This window comes from Lissotriton vulgaris, chromosome 7 (genome assembly GCF_964263255.1).
Source record: "Lissotriton vulgaris chromosome 7, aLisVul1.2, whole genome shotgun sequence".
Lineage (NCBI taxonomy): Eukaryota > Metazoa > Chordata > Amphibia > Caudata > Salamandridae > Lissotriton > Lissotriton vulgaris.
Genome location: NC_141695.1, coordinates 1,169,434,010 through 1,169,459,947, shown reverse-complemented (window position 1 = coordinate 1,169,459,947; position 25,938 = coordinate 1,169,434,010). Strand labels below are relative to the sequence as shown.

General features: G+C 43.9%; 1 protein-coding gene across 6 annotated transcripts in view; it reads right to left on the bottom strand.

The window, feature by feature from the left end:
* Window positions 1-25,938, bottom strand: part of ARHGAP26 (Rho GTPase activating protein 26) — a 2,045,367-nt gene that overhangs the window by 1,618,861 nt on the left and 400,568 nt on the right. For all 6 annotated transcript variants that reach the window (XM_086931644.1, XM_086931645.1, XM_086931643.1 and 3 more), the window contains exons 3-4: window positions 24,975-25,036; window positions 9,928-9,999 (exon numbers count right to left, since the gene is read on the bottom strand). In XM_086931644.1, coding sequence (XP_086787770.1) covers window positions 9,928-9,999; window positions 24,975-25,036 — 134 coding nt within the window. The remainder of the gene's footprint in view (window positions 1-9,927; window positions 10,000-24,974; window positions 25,037-25,938) is intronic.

Genomic DNA, 25,938 nt, shown 5'->3' with positions numbered 1-25,938 from the left:
CCTCTCAATGTATTCTGGGATTTTGCATCTTCATTCAAATGACGATTATTTTGAAGCATTTTCGTGGTAGGGTGGATGAAGTGCACTGGGAAGGGCCTATTTTCTCACATATTTTTTTTTGTAACACAGGAGATAAACCAGCACCCCCTTTCTCTACACCTCTCCCCTAATTGTTTGTTTTTAATTAATGGCTTTTACAGCTTTTCATCTTAGTGGTCTCTTCTTCATATTTTGGACACTCTTTGTATTTGAGTTCACTTGCTAAAAATGCTGCTTTGCTGGTTATGTTTTATGCTACCGAACTGAGCCAATTTTGATGGGGAAAACGTGTATTTTCTTTCAGCCTCCTTATCCCTTTTATTGAAGTTCTAAAATTCAAAACGCGATCACAGAAATGTGCATTTATTTATTGCTTTAATTTCATAACATCCAGTAAAATATATAAGCCATTAATAAATACGTGAACCAAATACAACAACAAATCCCAGAAGGGTTAGTGATATAACTAAGTAAATCATCTACTAGAGCCCCATTCAGGGAACACTATAATGGTATCTCCAGATCGCAAAATATCCCTATCATATGTGTAGCCACAAGTGTTCCATACGGTCTCCTGTCATCTTATATCTCTGCATGGAGCCGCTTTGTACTCTAGTCACAGATAACAGCATCAAGAATCACCAATTTGCTGATGATAAACACAGTGGCGGCTGGTGAGGTTTGTGAGTGATGGACGTTGAGCCTGGTGGCAGGGCACAGTATTTTTTCTGGAGGTTAGTCACCATTTCCTGTTGCAAATCTTATTTTTTAAAAATGGGATAAACAAATGCATTTATTAGCCAATTTTTTTTAAATAAAAAGAACATAGGCCTGCCTTGGCCTTCTTTAGTGAAGTGTACAACAGTCGAGAAGGTTTGGGTTGGTATCTCCCTCACAACATGTTTGAAAACATTAGTTCCCTTAGGTCCATGTGAATAAACGTCACGCTGATATATTGAGAATAATAGGATGGGGAAGGGCTAATCACTATTTTAATGATGTTGCTATTGCATTTTACACTGCAGCTAACATCATGAACTCAGGTCCCACTTCATTTGAACAATGTTGAAAAAAAAAATATGCTTCTTTTACAGTCCATTTTTGTGGCCACTGGAAGCAGAACCAGTAAAAGCTGTGCAACCGACCCCATCTCTTAGACCGCTGCTATGTTCTCACACTCCTAGACCATGTCCCAAGATATGGATTCCCCAGAGCCCACTTCACATAGTGCATCATGGTGCAAAAAACTCACTCGCACAGCCAAATTTAATGCCAACAGGGGAAAATAGTATTAAAACACGAATTAGGAACTATAATCAAAGAAGAAGTAGAGGTACTCTTTCCTGAACATAACTTATGATGTGTAAACAAGGTATTATAATTTCCTTCAGCTATAAAAGGCACTTGTGGCCTATAAATCAAGGAAACGCTGTTAAGACAGAAGCACATTCCTTCCTCTTACTGACAGAATATCTCCCCAAAATCGCTGCAGACTCGAGTGCATACGTCAGACATGTATTGTTAGGAAGCAAATACATTGGTTTTTGAGCTCACTCTCTGGAATGAAACAGATAGTGTCATGAAAGCTATATGGTTTATGCAATGCTATCATTTATATAGCGCTTGTTTCTGACCATATTAAGCTCTATCTATATGTGTTGTGAGGAGCCTTTGCCGACAGAGCAGGAGTGATGAGGGGAGGCTACATGTGATGAGTAGAGAGATGTTACAAGTAAGGGTCACCAGCAGGAAAAGGACAAGCACATTTTCTGTGCCCCAGTAAAAACTAACAGACTTGCAGACAAAGCGAGTGCACATGGATACATTAGTCTTTAGTGCAGCAACTGCAGCAAATTGAGACCTAGGATATCAAAAACCCATTGCACCACAATTCTGGGTGTGCTTTACTACCCAACTGGATTCCGGGAGTCCCATTTGATTTGCTCCCTCAGAGCAAAGTTTCATTATACTTGCATTGTCAGATCACAGTATTTTTCCATGTTACTCGCACGGTCACTCAAAGCCATGCCTCTCTAATGCTGGTGCCACATGCTCTCGTGTGCACAAGGCCTGTGGTCACACAACAGCAGTTTTGTTTCTGCTGCCCGCTGAGGAGTTATTCACTACTTTAATATTATTACTCCGTGTAATTTTAATTTTGGATACTTCGGTAGCATCTAACTCAGACAGCAGCCATCCCAGCTTGGTCTTTACTCCTCTTGCGCCTTCATTGCTGTCTTTTGCAACCATCACTCCAGTTGGAAGGAGCACTGGTGCATTAAACAAACTGCTGTGGAAAAACTAATTCTACTTCTGACCCCCGTTTTTAAAATCACAACCCACACCACCCACCGACGGTGCAGTGTGTGTGCCAGGCCAGCCCTGATGCGGATGGTGAGGTCTCCCGCAGAGGCACTGGCAGGTACACCGTGCACCCACACACAATCATATTTGTCAGGTCAGTCTGCACTGAAACCCAGTCCTTTCTTCCAAACAACATTCAAGACTCTGGATAACAATGAACTACCCTGGCCTAAAAAAACAATACATCAATTTAAACGACATATATACCAAGCCTGGCATGTGCAAACAAAGTGCCGGATGGGCATCAGCCTTTTTGGCATTTAGGATCAAGTAAGTTAGCAGGAAGGAACAGAGCCGACTTCTTGTAACAGCCAGGTGTTTCACGTGTGTGTGTGTATAGAATTCTCAACCTGTAACCAAAGTAACCATGGCAAGGGTTATACACGGATGCATGTCAGGGAGGGAGGCAAACATTGAAAAATTATTTAACTTAAATGTATTTACGGGGCCCTGAATAGTGTGGAGCCATGCGTCACGTCATGCTGCACCTTTCTACAGAGTCCCATACTTTCATAGTACTGGGACAATACGCGCCCTACCCTTCAGGTCTGCGGACAACCTCCCCTCCCGTGTACAGGTGTTTCCAAGATGTATTCTGGCATCAGTCCATATGACAAGACCCTAACTGGACAAACTACAAGTTAACAAATGGGCCTTGGCCCGGCAGCTATCAATTTTTATCTTTACCTGGCTGGTGAACTGCCGCGTTCACATACACGCACTATACACTACGTCCACAAGTCCAGCCAGCAATCTGCAACCATTAAATCAAGCTGCTGGCACTGCAGTAAATCAGATGTCTCACTGGCTCGCCAGACAAATACACAGTGTTAAAATAAAATGGCGTCCACTCTGCTCCAGGATTAACACAGGCTCTGGAAGCCTCAGAACTACAAGTTGTGTCTGCGCAGATGCAAACATTCCTCACTTGTCAAAGGGTGGGGTCGCACAGGGGTGTGGTGACATTGCTCTCCACTCCCAGATTGACGTGGAGGGTTAGCAATGCCAGGCTTGTTTTTAAAACGCCTGGGGCTAACTTTGCCTTCACGCCATCAGGGGGTGGAGACTGGGCCTTGATGCTAAGTCTTTTGCCAAGCTGATGACCTCATAGGCTTCAGGGGTGTGAGACTGTCAGCCCGGCAAAAGCTTGGCTGGCCCAGGGGAGCAAGTAGTTAATGCAGGGAGAGTCACGTGTCTGCATAGCTATCGGACACAGCAACAACGTCGGTGTAGGTGAGTGGGAAAAACAGTGCCCCGTGTTCGAACAATTTACAAAAGAGTATTTTTAAAATTAAAACAATAGTTGAGCTTTGCAATATCATGGCTTTGTTTTGACTGTGAATGTAAAGTGGGCGGAGCCCCAACGCCCTTGTACAGAAACCGTCCCTGGATAAACAAATCTACTTGAAAGTCTCTTCGGACATCCAACACCTCAAACAATGTACATGAGCAATACTTAAAGCTCTACCCAAAAAACTCTGTCAAAACAGAATTCCTGTTATTTGCCAAGAACAAACAAAAATAGCACAAACATTTCTCAATGACAAACCTTGAAAGCTCTCAACCCCAACTTTCACTGAATGCCAAGTCACTTGGATCTATACCGGCACCCCTGGAAGGCATCTTGCAGTCCGCAGTAGGTCTGATCCGGAGCCTGACACTATAGGATGACATCATCCCCATCCAGATTTGACTCCACTGGCTCTTCTTGCTGCCCAGCAGTGCCATTTACAAACCCATCATGGCTAGCACCCCCGCTTTTCTTGGAGACCAGCAGACTATCAATGGTGGTTCTTGACACACCAGCTTTCAGGACATCATAAAAATGCAGACTAAGTGCAAAATATAAAAATGCAAGGCAGCAGGATTTTTCTGTCTATGATCCGAAGGTATGGAACAACATCCCCATATCCACCTGGACCGCCACAATGCTTCTGCTATTTAATAGAGTTGCCTACTCACATCTTTAAAAAAAAAACACTACCTCACAATGTATTAACTATCCACAACCAAGCTACCTCTCCCATCAGTCGCTGACATTTGCTGATCTTGGACCCTGGCAAGTCCGCCCCTGTCTTTTGGATAGGTTTGCCCTGTAGAAATACCATACACATGCATACAATGCTTGAGAGGTTGCAGTCCTACCTATTTCTTGCTGTTCCTAGCAGGCAGTTAAGTGCAGTCATTTCCTGGATTCATTTTTATGGTTTGAAATGGCATACTGTATGTGCCTTGCTGTAGTTTCAAAAGGTTCCATTACCTCAAGAAACGAGATTGTATGTCTTTGCTTCCTTGAGTGCATATATTCTTTTTTCGTTGATGCCCACAAATCGCTTCCTCACAGCGAGTGCTCATGTCACAGGGGCCAACGAACTCAAGCACAGACTCTCCTTCCTTTCTCCATCAGCCTTTCTGCAATCACAGTCGGACTATTAAAAATGCATGAATTCAGATGGTTTTCCTTTTTTCAGTGCCACAAGAAAACCAGGAAGACTACATTGGATTGTGAGGACATTGCAGTGCTTTGAGGGCACTGCCCCTTTACCTTTACTCCATAACTTTAATGGAAAGAACAGTCAAGTGCTTTGCCAGTGGAAACACTTTTTATAGACCGTGAGTTTGCTATACCACAGCTATTTCTTTAGGATGTTAACAGGACAATCTGAAATATGAGGATGCCTCTGGGGAGGCTTTTAAAGGCAGTTTAAGGAATTGTATCACCAACTCTGTCAAGCATGCGGTGAATGCTCAGTGGGGCTACGGTTATAGTGTCAAAGCTATTGTGCAAGCTCAGACCCACCCTGCTGGTAATGGTTGGTTTCGTTGGTTCCTTCAATGAATACTAACCTTCAAGAAGACTCCCATGGTATGAAATATCCCACTAAATGAGTGCAAGGATGGGCTTCTAAAAAGCTTGCAAGTCTAATCATACTCATTCTCCAGGTTGTACAAGAAAGACAAAGGACACTGTCAGTACTAAAGATGAGGTGTGGATTCCTTGCAGTATTCATGAGTAGATATTAGCAAAGCCTAACACAAATGAACGTGTTCCCTCATGTAAATGGTGGTAAATAAAGCACTCTGATACCAGATTCGGGTCAAGTTTGCGCTATATAAAACTCTGCTAAAAAAAAAAAAGCCTATTATCGATCCTAACTTTTTTCCCCAATTAAACTAAAACAAGGACCGCAAAAAAAAGAATAAAATGCACATGGTCATTGTGCCAGGTAAAAATCACTGGATGCAATCAGCCCAACATCAAACATTTTAGTCATCGCTGAATGGCCGAAGAAGGCAAGAGGAACATTGATCCCAGTGATCTCTCAAAGTGAAACCAACAAACCATCTCTCGCATCCGAAATGCTAAGAGAGCTACTTCACGGAAAAGCTAAAAAGCTCTGGTAATTAAGATACTCAAACTGACTGAATCAGCCTATTCACAACACGAACCTTCATTCAAGATCTTTTTGTGGACCACTTAATTAAAAGACATAAAACAGCAAAAGCTCAACTATTTCTATGCAAGGCCTTCCGACAATGTCTTTTCAGAGGCACTAGTGGAATAGGAGGCGGTTCAGTTGGTCATCACCAATTCCATAGAAGATCTTTCCTATCCCTCAAAGGGTACATTCGAATTGTCCTGCAACAGACAGTCTTTCTATCAACATAAATATAGAGGATTCCTGAACTAATTCAATGGAGGCCAGTGGAGAGCCACCACTTCCAATGAGAAGAATACAAACCACTTCCACAGTTATGGGAGGTCTCGCTGCAGCCTTCATAAAGAACTGGCATCAAATTTAATCTGATCTTTGAGTTCTTCACACAGTGGAAGGTTATCAAAATTCTTCAGTCATCCAATTCAAAGTCAGTTTCCAAAATCGTGCCACCCAGCTGAGATGGACTACAAGTTAATCCAGCAAGAAATTAAAAAGGTAGTAAACAAAGGACCTGAACTTATAGCAATAACTGTTTAATATCTTTATTGTGTATTAAGAAACATTATAGTAAAAAAAGAAAAAATAAGCACATCCAATAATCAACTTTAAACAATTAAATTTCTTAGTTTTATACTGTCACTTCAAAATGGAGACTACACTATCTCATTGACTGTATTCAACCTAAAGATTGGTTGCCTTATCTAAATGTCAAAGCTTGTCTCTCCATATCCATTCATCCATTGTACAGAAAATGTCTACAACTCACATGGCAGGAAGTAGCTTACCACTTTACCGCAATACCTTTCGGTCTTCATTCAGCACCTTGGTGTTTCACCAAACTTCTGAAACCAGGATTGTCCCTTCCATGTTCTCAGGGAATCAGATGCCTGGTTTGCTTATATGACATTCTAATTCTGGTGCAATGCAAGATCAAAGTGTTTCTATCTTGAACTCACAATCTTTTAGAAAGTTTGGGATTTGTAACAAACTGGGAAGACTTAGTTTAGGACCCAGTTCAATCAACATAATTCCTAGCGTTCTTAGTAAATTCTACTTCTGATAAACCAACTTTCAAAATCAAAGATAGTTCTCATAAAGGTGGATTTAGCCCATTTCCTAACTTCATCTCAAATTTCCCTATGCAATTTGGCAAGGATTGTGGGTCTCCTGTCATCTTCAATTCAGGCAGTTTTCAGAGTTCTCTTCATTAGAGAAAATCATCAGTAAAAAACGTATAGACAAAAGAGGAAGAACTCAGTCAGAAATGGAAGAGCAATTTACAATGCTACAAATGGACAGGTTTAAAGCAAAAACCTTGACTAAAAATCTAGGACTCTTTAACCAAATAATTTTGGGCGTTTAGGCCCATTTACTATGTTTCAGTATCAGTGGAATACCTTCCTGGCCATCTCAATAAAATCACAGATGATTGGAACTCTTGTCATTATAAGGACCGCAGCAATGGAAATTATATATTTTTTCCTCAACAAATTCAAATCTTTGCAGCCCATTCCCAATCGACCTATTTGCTACCAGAATCAACAACTAAATTCCCCTCTTTTTTACAGCTGGATGTCAGTTCCAGTCAATCCAGACAATGGATATTTTCTTTCAAATGTGAAATGTGGAGCTACCTTATGCCTTACATCCATTTCTAATGATTTCTTAATGTCTAGCCAAAGTCAGGAAAAATTTGTCAACCACTGAGATAGTAACTCTTTTGGCAGTCACAGATAATGTATCATGTTCTCTTGCACATGGCGGAGGAAATTCCCCATCTATAACCCAATGCTTATAACTTTCTCCTGAATCATTGGAACCAACCTCACAATATCGTCCTGTCAGGTCACCTTCAACTCAGTGTGAAAACTCTCATGTCAAACTGCTTTACAGAAGGCCTTTCGCAAGAGTCCATCAGACTCAATAATTACACATGGACACCCTGAACACTAAAGCTTATCAATCAGCATGGACTATGTTCTTGCTAATGTTTGGGATCAAACTTCAATCCCTTTCCTGCCGAGGTTTCCTCAGCGAGGGCTCCTACATTAGGGAGGAGGAGCGTCGCCCCACTGCTCTGAGAGCAGATTTTCTTTTAACCTCTTCGACGTTCATGACTAGCTCAGCTCGTCATGAGGCACAGTGGAGATGTGCTCATGACGAGCTGAGCTCATCATAACGGCCGTGGAATGCCCACGCGGGGCTAATTCCCCTCCTGTTCGGGGCTTTTCCATTGAGTGGGCGGAATCATGACGAGCTGAGTTCGTCATGAGCACCGCAGTGCCGCACGCGACCTCCCTCTCCCCCCATGACGCGGAGGAATTAGCCCCGCGCGAAGGGGTTAAATAAAACTATACATATGCTATTATCGGTTCATTTTCTTTGCTACTGGGCTGGATTAAGGCGGGGCATTGGGATTGGCTTAGGGGAGCCAGGTGCTTCCTGGTTTCGGACTTGCCAGGAAAATAAGGAACACAAAGAAACTACAACCGCAGAATGGAAAGTGTTTTCTTTTTGTTGCTTTTTCTCTCTCAAATCCTCCCCAACCTCCACCCCCTATACTCTCAAACCCCTCCCCGTTACCCTGTGCCTGCCAGCTGCCAATGGGTTTCCTCAATAGCTTAAACTCCGACAGAATAGTCAACGAGCACAGATCATCCATTTTTTAAATCACAAATGCATAAATGTCAAACCTATCGGCAAACATTCCATCTTCTGCAGACTTCATCTTGGAATAATGATGATAATATCTCCCATTCCTAAGTATTCTTTTTTGTGGAATGTCGATACTGTTTAAGATTTTTTCGGTTAGTGAAGAAAGTTGTCTTTTAAAAATCTTTCAGCTAAATTAACAGTTACTTTGCTTTATATATTTAAGAATGAGTTTCAGACGTCAAAGCTTTGGACCTGACTGCTAAGCAGTATACATCTAAGTGGGTTTTCTTTGTAATTATTAGAAGAATAAAAACATTGACTACTTCCCTCTGAACTCACAGCTTTGCGTTTGGTGTTTAAATGAATACAAGGCCCATACAGTTTCACTTGGCTCATCCGCTTCTCAATTATTAATTTCTTTCATAAAACCTCATGCTCTCCTACGATGGTCAAGTGGGTTATATCCCAGGCTAGTATAGAGAACTCAATTTGGAGCTCATTCCTTCAAAGGAGTCATAGTTACTACAGCTCTCATACTGGTCTCCAAGCCAGAGGATATTTTGAGAGCAGGCTAATGGAGTTCATGTTCTGCAATCAAATGCTTTTATTAGAAATCTACTCATGCATTCTTCTAAGTAATTAATACTTTATGAACTTGCATAAAAGAAGTATACGGTATTTACATAAAATGCAGGTTTTTAAAGTGAACGATGGAAAGTTCTAACATTACAAGGTGGCGAGTATTACTACACTCTATTGTGATATGTTTTCAAAATATTGGTGCATTCTTATACTTCCATCCCAAGTAATAGCAATATACTTTATGAAATTCTTCTTATTACATGTTCCCACTAATGATTATCCATGAAGTTTCAGTACTGTAATATGGATCTTAAACCTTCGGAGGTCAATGAATGAATGGATGGATCACCTTTTTCCTGTTGGGCTGCTTTTGTCTAAATTAGTCTTTACAATTTTGCTGCAAACTTAATGGACTTTATCACATCAAGAAACAAAGGACTCAAACTTCAGCCTCTATATATCATCAGAATAGAATTATCATAGATCATAATGTAGTTTTATCTCTAACCTTTCTGGGATTTGTAGTTCATTAAAATTGGTCCATTGACATAATTGTTTAGACATTTTACTGACTTCTAGAACTCTAAAGCAAGAAATCAATCATAGGACTTCCCCCTTCCTCCTGCCCCCCCCCCCCATCCCCCACGCCAACTCTATTAAAATTAGGGTTTTTCATCATTAAAAGTAGGAAAATCCACTTTTACTCAGGACAGTTTTTTACAATGGAAAAGCACTGGATACAGTTAGAGAACTGGAAAGCTTTCGTAAACAACAGTGTGAAATGCTGATATTAATGTGGATTTCAGTGTGTGTGAAACTGACTATCAAAGGTAACAGGGAAACTTACCTTAGCAGCTCCTATTTGTTCCTTGCGGAATTTCTCCAGCGGAGCAATCAGCACTTCACCTGCATTCTCGATCTGGGCAACAAAAAAATATATATTTTTCAAAAACTAAGAACATGATACTTGTAAACAATCTATAATTACATGAATACCCAATTTTCAAGTTTGGTGTATTTGTATGCACACCCACAAGTCTCACATAAAAACTGCATCTGCACTTCAAGCGATCATGGCATCAATAGTGAGTCAATTCCTTCCCACTCTGGAATAGGAGAAAAAACGACATGATTTCCGAAGAGAGACAAAAAAAAGATTTGTTTTAATCTAAACTGGGGTTTTCATTCCCTATGTGCTTAAATAAATGCTATGCTCATTTCTGCACGGTTGGAATAAGAGCTTGCAACAAAAGGTCATATCACATTTCGAAAGTACACTTGAAATTGTACTTCGAGTTCTTCTGGGAATGATTGTGAATTGAAAAAATTTATACAAGTGTGTTAAGGCGGAAATGGTAATGTCCACGTGTACTTTTATGTTTTTGTGTTTTTTTGTGATACGGGCCTAGGCTATTCTTTTATTGTCAGACGAATGACTAAAGACTGAATTGGCTCTAGCATAAAATAAACCTCCCACCATCAGGCAAAAAAAGATCTATGCAGCGGGTACCAACTGAGCTAATTACCTCCTAAACTATACCTAAGCTGCTATTAATGTAAAACGTATGCATAAGGTAAGTAAAACCATTTTTTGGTGAGCATTTTTCAAATCTTTTTCTCATGGACTGACTTGCCACCAAAGTGTCAAAGTACTATATATAAATAAATGAGCTTCATAGAATTAACGAGGTAGGAAAAAATATGAACATATCATCCCTTAATCAAAATTTTAAGTCGTTTTAGGGATCTTGCAAAAAAAAAAAAAAATTAAAAAAAAAATGAAAACCACTAAAATACTTCAAGAGCAAAAGAAAAAATAACCTAGTACCCGAAAATGATATCTCATTCTATACTGCTGACTGGTTGCAAAAACTCAGAGCACTTCAAATCTTTAAACAAGAGCCATTTCTTTTTGTTAGGTTAAGCCTAACAGACCGCACTAGTTGAAAATGATCTACTGTGGGCTTACAAATAACTTACAAGGGGCTTAAAGACCACCCCTTGCTTACCACAGGCAGGCTTAAATATCACTTTACTGTCATTGCTTCTTACTTCATGACTTTCCTTATCCCAACTTGTCAATATTTCATTGTCCCTCCCCTAGAGTCCAGCTTCTTTGCCATCTTCCTGACTGAATTACTTTCATCCTTCTAATGCTCATTTTTAGGTTTCGCCTGGCGATCCGCTGCGCAGCAGCGTTCGCGCAGGCAAAATCTTTTGAGAACAGTCTGGGGCTTTGTTCAGCCTCTCAGTTCCATTGGCTAGCTCCATAAATGGAGGCTAGCCATTGGAACAGAGATGAGTCACTCATTCCCCGAGCAGATTCGTGGGCGATTTTTACTCATCCCGCCCATTTTCGTGCGTCATGCGGCGGTTGGTTTTTTTTTCTCGTATCGGCATGTTGGTTTCATTGTCCGTGTGCCCGTCCCCCCTCCCGCTGTCCGTGAGCCCGACAGACACCCTGTGCCAAAGGAGGGGAGGCTCCTGCTTGCGATCTGGTGGCAATAGCCCAGTTCTTAAAACGATCCGAGGAGACAGTTATGTACAAGAAGATGCGCTCCCTTCAGGTTTTGCCAGCTGTGGCCTCTTCCGCCTGGTGGACGGGGTGATGATGGGCATCTACGAGCCTCTGGTGTGTCACGGCAACTGGCCTCACCCGAAAGGAGCCATTTTTTACTCGGTGTTCGCTGGTAAACAGACGTCAGGGCGCGCGAGCCATACCACAGGACCAGGGAGCGGGTCTTCCTAGGTACTTTGCTTTACCTAAAGGCGCATTCTGTCCGTGGGGGACGCCCCTGGCTCCGGAACATGACTCCGTCCAGCTCCGGCTGCTGCCATTTTGTTGATCTAGCTGTTGTGCTCTGCCCTCGCCCACGCCGCCCAAGTATGGGAGAGCCAAGCTCTGCAGGGAACACGCAAGCGGCGCCTCTCTGAGAAGTTTAGAGCCCGCGGCAGTTCATGCCCATTTGAAGTGGTTGAGGACACTGGACACAGCTCCTTCGAGCCTAGCTAGAGCCCTCGTCGCGATCACATTGAGATAGTGGCCTTTCTGAGGGGGGTCGGAACATGCTGTAAGAGTGGTCTGGAGATCTACTCGGAGCATTTGACAATATGATGGATCTGATGTAAGCACACAGATTAAAAATTAGTCCTTGATAGAGTTGGTGGCGTTCAGACACCATGCCCCCGCTAAGCGGTGAAGTTACGACAATACTCTCTGGACTGGGCAGAACGACGTACCACAGTTCCTGCGACTGTCAGTCAGCACAATGTAACGCTCATGCAGACATTGTTGGTCTTGTGATCGGAGCAGAAGAACTAACAAGATCCTCCGCCCCCCCGGCTGAGGGCGAGTGATCCACGGGTAGACGAACGACAAGCGGTGAATTTACGACAATACTCTCTGGACTGAACGACGTACCACAGTTCCTGTGACTGCCGGTCGGCACAATGCAGCGCTCATGCAGACATTGTTGGTCTTGTGATCGGAGCAGAAGAACTAACAAGGTCCTCCGCCCAGTCCCCCCCGGCTGAGGGCGAGTGATCCACTGGTAGACGAACGACCGCTTTATTCCGTTATCTTCCATTGGATCTTGGTGCATTTCAATCATACGGACCTATTTGCCCTTGGACTGACTTTTTAGGTTTTGCGTATTTGTGTGGCTTGGTTATATTGGGGCTATAAATCCCAGACAATAGCGAGATAATCCGCACCCAGTTATCAGTGGCAGGGTTGTTATGGTTCGTTTGCTCCTTGCTCTGCCTGTTAACATGTTGGCTCCCTCCACCTATAAATAGTCAGGGCTGAAGATATGCCCAAGCATTTTGGAACCAGTGTGCACCCCCTCTTCCCACACACAATAGGTAGCACTATACTGTCTGACGTTTACCAGCTGTTGCGATGTGCGTAGGGATCTGTAGCCACATATTGCAGTCACAAGTCAACGACTCACTATTCCTAGAGGCAAAAGTGCGATTGTATGAAAGGTCCGAACTGGCTCAAGGTGTCACACCACTAGTGAGACCACTTGGTCACTGTTACTTTATCAAGTCAGTTAGGCTAGTGCAGGTTCCTGGGTACCAATGCTCATAGAAGGTATTCTGGGAGTTGTTTTCGTTTGAGTGGCAGGCCGGATACCAATGGTTTGTTCAGAATAGCCAAGCACTGGAAACATGGCTGTGCTTGCTTCCCCTGTGTGTGTATGTGGGTCTGTGTGTTTTTGTGTGACATTTGCCAGAGATTAAACTATTGGCATTGTAAATAACAATGCCTTTTATTAATCGGTTTTCAAAACCAACACAAATACAAATTTTGTCATTTACAATGTCAATAGCTCAAACTTTTCAAAAGGGGAAACCATTGCATTGTAAATGCTTGTTTTTGCTTAAGCAATCCATGAGCGTGCATGTGCTTTTCAGCTCTCTCCCTCATGTGCTCTTCCCCCAAACACCAGTCCCTCCCAACTTCGTGTTGCTGCAAGACTTCTCTTGTGTGCTTCTCCCCACCACTATCCCTGCGTTCCACATGCTCTATGTTAATTCCATGTTCAAATGCTTCACTTCCCGCCTAGTGTAATTCTGCCTTGTGTGCAGATTTTCCTGTCACACTCCCTGTTGCGTAAGCCCACCCACTACTCAGTTGCCTCCTACGGGCACATTGCTGTTTTTTTAGTCGTTTTTTTGAGAGGAGCGAGCATCAAGATGCTACAGGACCCTTGCCTTACAAGAATGGTTTTCACATTAGTTTTCTTTTTATTTACCATTTTCTTTGTTTAAATGAGACCCACATCGTTTTGTAGGCGCATATGGGTAATGAAGCACCTGCATCATTGTGTCGTTTTTAGGGCGAGGCCTCCGCCACTGCAGCAGGCAGTGGGAGGAGTCCGATTCCCTCTTGTAAGGGCTCAGAAAAGCACTTGTAAAATGCCACACATTCCATTCTTTTTTTGCCATCTGGATGGCAATTGGGCCTCGCATGCCTGTCTTTTTAGAAGACAGCATGCAATAGGCCATTTGATGTAGAGTTGGTTCACTTCCTGCATTTTCTGTGCGGGCACGAGCAGGCGAAGGCCATATATCTTCAATTATCTTGTCGTGAAGGCCGAGATAATTGAAAACATATGCCTGCAGTGGAATGCCGCGCGAGGCCGAGGCTTTTTTTTTATGATGTGCGTTCACAGGCAGCTTTGGGGAGGTGCGATTGAAGTGCTATCCAGAGGCATATTGCTGTGTTTACAGGGCCAGCCTGGTTTTATTTGGTAGGCACAGGGAGATTAAGTGATTTGGCCAGAATCACAGGATGTTGATTCGGCCCGAGGCTTGAACCAAGTTTCCCAGCTCCAAAGTCGACAGTCTAGCCGTGAGACCACATCCTCTCGAAACGGGGAATCTGAAAAGCAGCCAGAGATTCTATTTAACAGACAGCTCCCTAAACCTCTTGGTTGAGATGCCCCAGGTGAGGCGAACTTCGTTAGACTTAAATTCTGTTCGCATAGAATTATCTATCGTTCAGCAATCACAAAAAGCCTCTTTGTTTTCTAGCCTTCCTGTGGCTAATGACTGCATCCATACACCTCCCCAGTGACCCAGCATGCCCCCCCCCCCCAATCCCTGCAATCAGCCACCAGACGCGTGTGTGTAATGGATGCAGATAGGCTCGGGAAAGTTGCTTCTGGGGTTCGCTGTACTCCCAGGGCTTGTCAGTGAGGCCACCCACGGCCTGGTGAGCGCCAATTTCTGGTGCGCCTTTCTCTCATGCGCATGTTGTGTGCACGCATGGTTGTTTGTGCCTGGAATTCTGGTTTACCATTGCAGCATACCTTTGGCAGGACGTTTAATTTCTGGCATACCGTTGGTGCACATTTATGGCGTGAAATCTAATTTATTGTATACCACTGGTGTACATCTACGGCGTGAAATCTAATTTCTGGTATGCCACTGGTGCACACTTATGGTGTGCAATACTATTTTCAGATGTACGATCGATCCATAGGTGGTGTATCAAAGATGCACACGTGTGGTACACCATTGATGCTAATTTTCTGGTGTATCATTGTTACGCACTTGAGGCGTAGAATGTTAATTCTTGACGCACCACTAATGCACATTTATGATTCACAACGGATGCGCATATTTGGTGTACCTTTGGTGCGTACTTTGTGTGCAAAAAAAATGCAATTTTCGGGTGTAGCATTGATAAAAAACTTCTGACACAGAATCCTAATTTCCGAAGCACCATTGATGCAAACGACGAAGAAAAGCTAATCCCTGGTGCACTCTTAATATGCGCAACTTGGCTCCCACTGGTGCACGCTTAGGGCGTGGCTTCTTGTCTGTGCAGTACAACTGACGCCAGTGTCAGGTGTACACCTGAATGGGTTCTTCCCGTGCTGTGACGTAGGTGCAGACACTGGGTGTACATGTCGACGCTGACAGTTGTTTTACAGTTGGTGCACGCCTACGCCTGGTTGCCTAATCTCGATAGAAATGTCGCCCTGTAGTTATAACAAGTAGGTGCATATGACTTGTTTACATGGTCATGTACATTACCGTTGGGGCACGCTTATATACATGCGCGACGTATGCAGGTGACATGGATATTTGGTGTACGCAGCGACACACTTGGCTGAACCCTGTCGACAATTAGTGTTACATTCAATGAGCATCATGACGTTGTTCTCCATGTACAATGGCTATTTTATCTAATTGCTGATAAGTGATATTTTTTTACCTATACATATGGGTGTAAATAAGGATTAACGCGCGTGGACTGTAATGTTGCTAAAATAATGTAATGAAGCGCTGTACACGGCATGGGCATGTGGTGCTCATACGATACCACGGGGTATAGTTAAAGGTAATGGCTGCAGAGTGGTTGTTTATATTGCGATATCCCGCGAAGTGATTCATAACCGCGCCGCCGTTTCTAATTGAGAAATAATAGAGGTGCTTAAAACTCGACGCAGGACAGCGGGGTGCCATGTACAAGGTCAGAAGAGAGTCAGTGAGGAGCCGGCCCCCCGCCTGCGAACCCTAGGATCGGGGCCGTGCCCGAGGCCACAACAGTCTTCTTTGACGAGAAGGGGCCCTGGGGGCTCATGAGTAGTCACGGGATGGGGCAATCAGTGCCATATAAGGTGATATTATACAGAATAATGTTGTGATACGTGTGCACACGGGCGAGCACGCACGCGCTCACCAGAACGTTAAATTAAAAAAAACAGCCGAAAGATTCAAATGCACTAATTTCACACATGGCCCGGCGTGGCATAACAGTTATCCGGCCGCTCCTCCGTTTGTACCGCGGAGTTAGTAATAGAAGGAAGCTGGGCGCAGTGCCCAGTTTAACAAAAAAAAAGCGTCAGATTACAAGTGTACTATAAAATAAAATATAATAAAACACAATTTAAAAAAGGAATATGGGATATCTGTTATAAATGGGGGGTGAGGGATTACTAGAGGGGTGCTGTCCAATTATCAGAGGCGGAGTGGGGGGGGGGCCTAGGGGGCATTCGAGTGGACGAAGCGATTATCGAAGAGATTGACCGATTATCAGAAAGGAGGATTCGGTGTGGGTGGGGGTGCCCGGCTGTATATCAGAGAGGAGCTGAGAGATTACCGTAGGTGCTTGCTGGTTATTTTCTTAAACAGGACCCGGGTGATTAGCACAGGAACCAGGTGGTTTTCATGGCTGCCCGGGTACGGACGGGAGTTTGGCAGATTATCAGAAGGGGGTGTGTGAATATCAGACGGCGACGAGGCTAGGTAACTATCAGATGACGCTGGGTGGGCAGGTTCACACACTTGTATAGCGCTCCGGCGGGTATTTCTAGCCGCTGCTTTAACTAGAGTAGCTGCTGCTTGAGAGCCTGGGTCTACAAAAGACAGTTTAAATCTGTGTTTAAAAATAAGGCAAACCGGAATAGAACAATTCTCATTTAAAGTGAGATTCCTTGGGCACAATTTAGGAAATGTGTGCGCTATTCCTAGGACTTTACCGTTAATGATTTTTTTTACTTTTAGACACTGCCATATTTATGGAGAGATCTTTAATAAAAATTTTGAACCCATGCCCTGTAATATGTTTGCATTTTTTGTACTTACAAATTATAGTTCAAATTTATACAATGTAAGGTTAACATTATGTAGGATGCGCGACAGGGCGGGTGTTTTGTTTGATCTGGTTTTATTATCCGTGTGTAATTTAAAATTTTTGCCAACATCTTGGCATGTAGCGTTTACAGATTACCAATGTATACATACAAATATTGATTAAAGAAATGAAAAGGGATTTTTCTCAGAACAGAGCGAAAGCAAATATTAGAAATGGTGCTGTCAAACAAGCGGTGTGATTAGATGGAGGGGTGTTACTGGGCAGCGCATAGGTGACTAATAGAGCAGGCTGATGATTATCAGAAGAACTATTGGTGATTATCAGAAAAGAGTCGGGCAATTATTTGTGAAGTTGATAGCTCATCGGATGATTATCGGTGGGTTGAGGGATTAACAGGGAGGAGCTTGGGTTCAGGGCCACCTGTGATCATCAGGTCAGAGTGAATATCAACAGAGGAGGTGAGCATCAGATAAGGGGCTGGGTGAGTATGGAACCTGGGATCATGAAGGGGGAATGAATATCAGATAATACAGGATGTTTATCAATGAGTCTGTGTGATTGTGGGAGTGATTATCGGGGATCAGGGCCTCCTGTGATTATCAGTATAGACTAATTATCAAACGCGGGGTGAGTATCAGGTGAGGGATTGGGTGAGTATGGAATTTAGGATCACAAAATGTTGATGAAGATCAGACTATGATTATCAATGAGGTGTTTGATTACAGGAGTGGTTCTCAGGGAGGAGCTTGGGACCATGTCTCTCTGAGATCAGCAGGACAGAGTGAATATCATAAGGGGGTGAGTGTCAGATGAGGGGGCCGGGTGAGTATAGAACTTGGAATCATGTAGGGTTGAGGTAGATTAGGTAGGACAGGATGATTATCAGTGAGGTGTTTGATTGCAGGAGGGATTATCAGGGCGTCGTGTGATCATTAGTATAGAGTAATTATCAAACAAGGGATGGGTATCAGGTGAGGGCCTGGTTGAGTATGGAATATAGGATCATGAAGGGGGATGCAGATCAGACAGTATAGGATGTGTCTCAATGGGACTGTGTGATTAAGGGAGTGATTTTCAGAGGGGAGCTCCGATCAGGGCCTTTGTGACCACCAGGGTAGAGTTATTATCATAAGGAGGTGATTACCAGATGAGGAGGCTGAAAAAGTACAGAACAGGGCGATCACGTAGGGCGATGAAGAACAGACAATACTGGGTCATTAACAGGCAAGGCCTCTATTGGAAGGGAGGCTGGGCGAGGAACTGGGTGTAAAGCTGGGCACTTATTTTATTAACTTTGCAGTAAGTGGAAGGAGATTGCACCACAAAACCACAACATTTTGTGGCCTGCTTCCTCCTTCCATGGTTAAAAAACAAGGTGGAAAGCAGCCGCTAACCTCATGATGAGCTGCCACCTTTGGTAGATATTTGGGTTCGAGTGACCTTTTGCATTTGAGAACCACACAGACTGCAGCAACCACTTGGTGTCCAAAGGGGAGTTGTGGGTTCAGAGGGCTGGAGCGGGTGATCTGCAAGGGTGTAGACTGACTGATTGTCACATGGCCAAGGCAAGTGGGGGGCCATGATTAATATATGGGGGGACGTACATTTTAGAGGAAGCAGTTATCGGTGAGGAGCTACGTTTTGATAAATGTTGAGCTAGTCTGGGTGATTACCAGGGAGGGAGTTCCTCGACTCCTTTTTGGGAGAGAGTTTGCCATTTCCGAAGGGACACAGTGTTTGCTAGTGAGGGACGGACTCAAAATGAGAGAGAGATATGTGATTATTAGAAGCAGCAGGGTAAATGTCAGATGGATGTGGGTGAATATTTGAGGGTGGTGTCTGGTTATCAGAAGGAAAGTGGGTGACTTTCATGGGGAGCTGGGTGAATCTGAGAGGGGTGTAGGTGAGTACCAGAGAAAGGGGGTGATTATCAGATGGAGCTGGATGGAAGTCAGAGGTTTGCAGGAAAGGAAAGGGTGTTAAACTGGTGACATTTCCGATTTTAACTCCCATAGGATTCTAGCTCAACGCAACAAAAAGAAAAAACACACCTGAGCAAATTACACCAAACATGGCATGAAAGCAGAACTGTATTTAAGAGTGCCTTTGGTGTAAATTTGTTCAGTCATTTTGAAGAAATTAGGTGAAAACGTGCATGGTGGGCTTGAAAGAGTTAAAAAATTGGATATATATAAGGGCGGAATCCCAGGTTTGCGGACCAACCATGGACCCAAAATGAAAAGTAAAAAAGAAATCTGATTCGATGAGGGAGCTTTCTACCCTTTAACCCAAAGCTGGTTTCGCGGATATAAAGGCTTTGACTGTCTAGCTTCAACTCTGAAAAAATATGCGCTGGACACCATTACAGTAGGCAGGTCTCTGTCCCTGCTGTTTCAAACCAAATAATAACACCATACACACACATACACCACACACACACACACCACACACACACACACCACACACACACACACCACACACACACACACCACACACACACACCACACACACACACACCACACACACACACACCACACACACACACACCACACACACACACACCACACACACACACCACACACACACACACCACACACACACCACCACACACTCATCACCACTCACCACCACACACTCATCACCACTCACCACCACACACTCATCACCACTCACCACCACACACTCATCACCACTCACCACCACACACTCATCACCACTCACCACCACACACTCATCACCACTCACCACCACACACTCATCACCACTCACCACCACACACTCATCACCACTCACCACCACACACTCATCACCACTCACCACCACAGACTCGCCACCACAGACTCGCCACCACAGACTCGCCACCACAGACTCGCCACCACAGACTCGCCACCACAGACTCGCCACCACAGACTCGCCACCACAGACTCGCCACCACAGACTCGCCACCACAGACTCGCCACCACAGACTCGCCACCACAGACTCGCCACCACAGACTCGCCACCACAGACTCGCCACCACAGACTCGCCACCACAGACTCGCCACCACAGACTCGCCACCACAGACTCACCACCACAGACTCACCACCACAGACTCACCACCACAGACTCACCACCACAGACTCACCACCACAGACTCACCACCACAGACTCACACCACAGACTCACCACCACAGACTCACCACCACAGACTCACACCACAGACTCACACCACATACTCACCACCACACACACACAACAACACACCACCAGCTGTCAGTGCATGCTTTCACCAGGGCCAAACACCACCAGCCATCAATGCACTCCTTCACCAAGCACAAACACCACCAGGCGTACAACACCAGCCGTCAGTGCATGCTTTTACAAGGCGCACTCACCAGCAACCGTCAGTGCACGCTTTCACCAAACACACACACCAACAGCCATCTGTGCACGCTTTTACCAAGCACACACCCACCAGCCGTCAGTGCACCCTTCCACCAGGCACACACACCTCCAGCCAGCAGAGCACTCTTCCACCAAGCACACACACCACCAGCCATCAGTGCACGCATCAATTGTTAACGCATCCACAATTAACTATTGTAGCAATCGCAGTATGGTACACTTTACTTTTAAAAATATTCATCTAAATCACAGCATGCCACCATTGCTAAAATTACAATCCAACCCACATAATTCCACTACACACCACATGCACACACTCCATAACACATGGCGAAAAGACATTGCCATTTACAATGCCATTAGCTCAAACTCAAATAAATCTGAGCCCGATTGCATTTCTAATGCTGGTTATTTCTTTTTTTCTTCTAGCCATGCTGCACAGCATCTTGCCAGTGCTTTATAGCGTTGCCAAAAGGGACTGGCAAAGATGTGTCCAAAGGCGAAACTCAAGATATTTCTGCAGCAGTGAGAGACAAAGGGGGCGGGGAACTGCCACTTTGGCTTTGTGGGTATTCAGAAACGTTTTCAATACATTTCCTTCTCCAACCTGAAAGTTTAATCTTACATCTAAGCTGTCCTTTTTAACTCTTTACTAATGCCTGCTAGTGAGGACAGTCAAATGTATGGTATGGGTAAAAAGGCATACGCCAAGGTATAATGTGTGAGGACATCCACCCACTTTGTTTGTCCTTTGTTGTATTGCAATTTTTGATATATTCATGAGGCTCAGGACTGCCAAACAGGTTCAAGCTCCACGTGATCCCAAAAAGGGTATGCCTCCGACTTATCAGAGCAGCTCGAATTAATGTGGGTCTCCCAGGGACTGTCACATTGACTTCTCAGATTATTCATAACGTACTACTCATAAATCAGGTCTATTAGTACAGTGCTGAGGGTGGTGACGTTATGCGAAATATGAAACAGTATAAATCTCCACATTTGTCCATATTTGTCACCTGCAAGTTGCATTGAGGTTCTGAAAGGTTTTTGCTCAGACCACATTCCTCTGATGAATGGAAATATTACTGCACTATTAATTTGGGTCTCACATTTAATTAAGTGCAACCAATGACAAAACGATACCCTAAACTTGTCTGGAAAGAACCATGTACACCTGCAATCAGATGTGAACTACCTGTATCACTTTTTTGACTTTTCATACAGAATATAGAGTGCCAATCATTGTGAACAGCAATAGCAGGTAACACTTGTTGGGTCTCACCTGAGCCAGCGCTTGCGCTGTCTGGCGAGACATTTAGTTAGTGGGCTTTAAAAAGCCTACCACAGCTTTTTGTGTGGCATACTGCAAGCTGTTACGCTCACAGTAACGAACAGAGGCGCCATCTGGCTTTCTTCTCGCTCTCCCAAGCATGCTCGCCTCGCTCCTTCTTGCTCGCCCCTCCCCCACCACAGAGCGTGTCTTGCAGCTGCGAGTCTTGTTTCATGTAAGTGGCTTTTTTTATTTTTACTCTGCTTGTTTGGGAACTATCCTGTTGTGATTCACTTTGCTACTGCCGCCCTCCCCTTTGTCCTATTCCCTATGTTTCCTTTTATCACAGCCCATGGTCCGTCGATTCAATCCCCCCCCCCCTCCCCGTCGCCTCCTCCGCTCCTTTGTCGGACCAAGGTGCCGAGATGAATATCTTTCCCAGATTGAGGAGTCCGGTCAGCGGGGCGACTGCGGAATGTTTCTCCCTTCTCCGCTAACACGCCTTTCTTCTTCACTTGCCTCAACTCCATCCTTCGCGGTGGACCCCATCCCAGTGAGATATAAAGATACATCAGCTCCAAGCACCAAGCGGTTACTCACACAAGCCGAATGCTACTGCCACACACGCCAACCCAACCAGATTATTTTATTTGACTGCACGGCTGAGTAACACAGTCCAATCCTCAGACACCAAACCCTCTTTCGAAGTCCAGTGGATATGGTTAACTAGCTAATAACAAACATTGGCAGCCGTAAAACATGCTTATACCTCAAACCTTCAGAGCATGTGAGCATTCCCTGACCCTACACCCGTCCCAACTCATCCCACACATCGTGACGGCAGAGCAGCTGAAGATGCCGTATAACCTTAGCTGCACTCATTGGCCCCTCCTTCCTCACCTGCCCCCAGCCTCAAAAAGAACTCTCAAGGTTATCACCAAGTGCTTTGCCAACCACAGCTCCATTAATGCACTGAGTATTTTTTTCTCTCCCCCTCGCACAAACAATCACCGCAGCCAGTTTACAGCACAACAATTTTGTAGAAGGCATGAGCCCAGTGACAGCACAGATTGTGACAGAGTAGGCTGCCCTGGAGGGGCTCTGTCTGCATCCCAATTGCTGGAAATGTGTCTTTCCTCTATCCCCTCCGAGTGCCCCCTCCATTTCCCTAACCTCCATTCTGCATCTCCCCCCGCTGCAATACTTTCATCTACTTCTTTCTGTTACAGTCGGGGCCACCGGAATTATGCAGATTTTTGTTCGCCGTGTTTTCTGCATAATTATGGATTTGTGGGAATTTTTTAACATAATTCGTGATCTGCTATATAATCTACAGATTTTAACAATGACAAACATGTCCAACACAAACGGTACAAACGTTAATAAAATCATGGTGATCTGATTGCCCTGCAGTGGAAGGCCCTATGCTACGGTTGACTGGTCATCTTTCAGATGCTTATGACTGCATTTGGATGTTAAACTGGTAATGAGGTGAGACCTTTGCCCAGACAGGGGTAACATGTGGAACAAGCATTGGCATAGCCAATAGGTCTCACCTTTGGGACCTTATAAGTGCTTAGCCATGCAACAGTTGATGTTGTTGCACAAAGGATATTGTGCTGCATAACTAAATACTTATAAAGGTCCCAAAAGAAAGACCTATTGGCTATGCCAATGCTTGTTTTTTTCTCAGTAGGGCACTGCCTGACCCCAGAAATGCCTCTGTCCACCAAACCGTCCCAGGATAAAGCTGGCACATGGTTCTGGAATACCATTCTAGTAGAAGGGGCAAGGCTGGTTGGAAATATAGGAGAATTATGATGCTATCAACACATGAACTATTACTCTGAAATTAAAAGTGGTAGAGGAATCTGTGTGAACTTTCAACATATTCACATATGGTAATTCCCTATATGTTGTGACACTTTCCCTTCTACAAGGCTCTGCTTTGCCACATGGCATTTGCTTCTAGGCAGGAGACGAAGCTTCAATGTATGCTGCAAGTCTGGTGTACAGGGAAATGCTTTGGGTCTTCATGCACTACCCTGAAACTATGTGCCCAGGAAGTATTCCAGAATTGTGCAGTCATGATTTCAGGCCAGAGGGATAGTAGATTTATCTTCTGAGGTGACTCTTTCTGCTTCAAACTGCTGTATACTAGAGAGCTGACCCATTACTGAACCTACACGGCGGTGAAAACCACCAAAGCCAAACTGATGTCCTAAGAGAGTTCTGTGCTGAGAAGTAAGTGCTTACAAATACAGGAGAGGCTCTATGGTTGCTAGATAGTGCCAATCTGCCATTTTGCCATCCACAACCCCTGGCAAGGCAATGTGTCAGGGGTGTGAAAAACCCTTATGCCCTTGTGCAAGGTAGTGGCTAAAGGCTTCAAGTGTTCCGACACCCCTAGACAAAGTGGAGTAGGCAAACTCCCTTACACCCGCATTTGATGCCCTCCTCACTCACCTAGGAATAACCACACAGGGAGTAAAGCCAGTAAATAACTGTCACCAGTTTCCAAAGATCGGGGCAAGACAAAAAAAAAGACTGACATCCAACAACAACAAAATCCCTGAACACACTGGAGTTTTTGCACTGTAAGCCACTGTTCTACCCTGTAAATCTCAACTGTCCTCTAACTTTAAAGGCAGGAAATTCTCAAGTTAAAGAACTATATTAACTCACATCCCTGCTATACTCCCTAATCTCTCTACCTTGGACACATTACAACAACAAATATGTTTTTACACTTACATAACAAAGTCTCTAATGGTATAGTAGAACAAATATATGTTATTAAACCATGTTGATATCCACTTAATAAAAGACAACATTCTTTAACGAAGTTACAAAATGTACACTATAACAAATTACACTATTATATCTTGATAATTTTGCGCTCATACATGTGTATGTTCATGAGTTCTAGCAAATTACTTATCAGGTTATCATCAGTTCTCCAAATTCCCACTCTGGTGTAGACTACTAGTGTACTACAAATAGTTAGTCATTTGACCCAAAATGTGGGTTTGCATTCAGCTTGAGTTTATCACCTTCCAATGAAACATATAGCCATATATTTCAACTTCAGGTATAAAGTTCAAATTGTTCTTCTTCTTAACATACCATTCTTGCTCTCTCATCTTCTAGGTTTCTGAGAACTGCAGCAAATTCCTGGAGTGACCTGGCTGAAAACAACAGAAACAAGCAAAGTCAGTAAAGAAGTACAAAACATAGCCCCCCACAGAGGAACATGACCAGCTTTCTGAAAAGGAAAAAACAAATGGAGAACTACTCGGGAACGCTGGAAATCTGAAAATTACATGACATGGAGAGTGACTTATTCCGAATAGAACATCTAAATTAAATAGTACCAAGCCAGTGTGGAAATGTAAACTCTGATTCTCTTATTTTTTAATTAAACTGTTCATAATCAATTTTCACCCCTGCCATACTTCCAGCCTCGTTCTCTTCTTGACGCCGCATCTGTATAAACAGGAGTAAAGAATTGCAGGTTGGGACATTGTAAGCTGTGTAAACATGCAGAGTCAGCTTGCTCAAAGGTTTTCAGGCAATAGTTAATCCTCAAGAAAAGTCTACTCAGAATAGCATATCTTTTTGTTCAGCCTTAAGACTAGCAATTGCACAAGACACAGAGGCTGTTGATTCTTGCCTTGCCTCATTTGTGTGTTCTTTCCCAATTTCTATTTACCTCTGGGCGTACCCCGTTTGTGATCCTCCCTATAAAAACCCATGTAACCAATCGTTCAAGCATGCTCTCTCCTTGAGTAACTCCACGGTGCTCGTTGGATGGAGACCAATTCATGAATGATTATTGTGTTTAAACTTCGCTCCACGGTTGATTCCTCCTTACTTGATAAGGACCTGTGGCAAGAGTGGTGACCCTACACCAAGCAGATTAAAATTAATCTGCTCTACATATTGGCACCCGAACAGGGACCCCATCAAAGGCTTGCAGTTGGACCAGGGGAGGAGATAGAGTCAGTAAGACTAACTTTGCTGAGGGGCGCACCACTTGAAGAGATTAAAGTTGCTAGTGGTCCAATGTGATTTTTCAGCTCTCCGACTC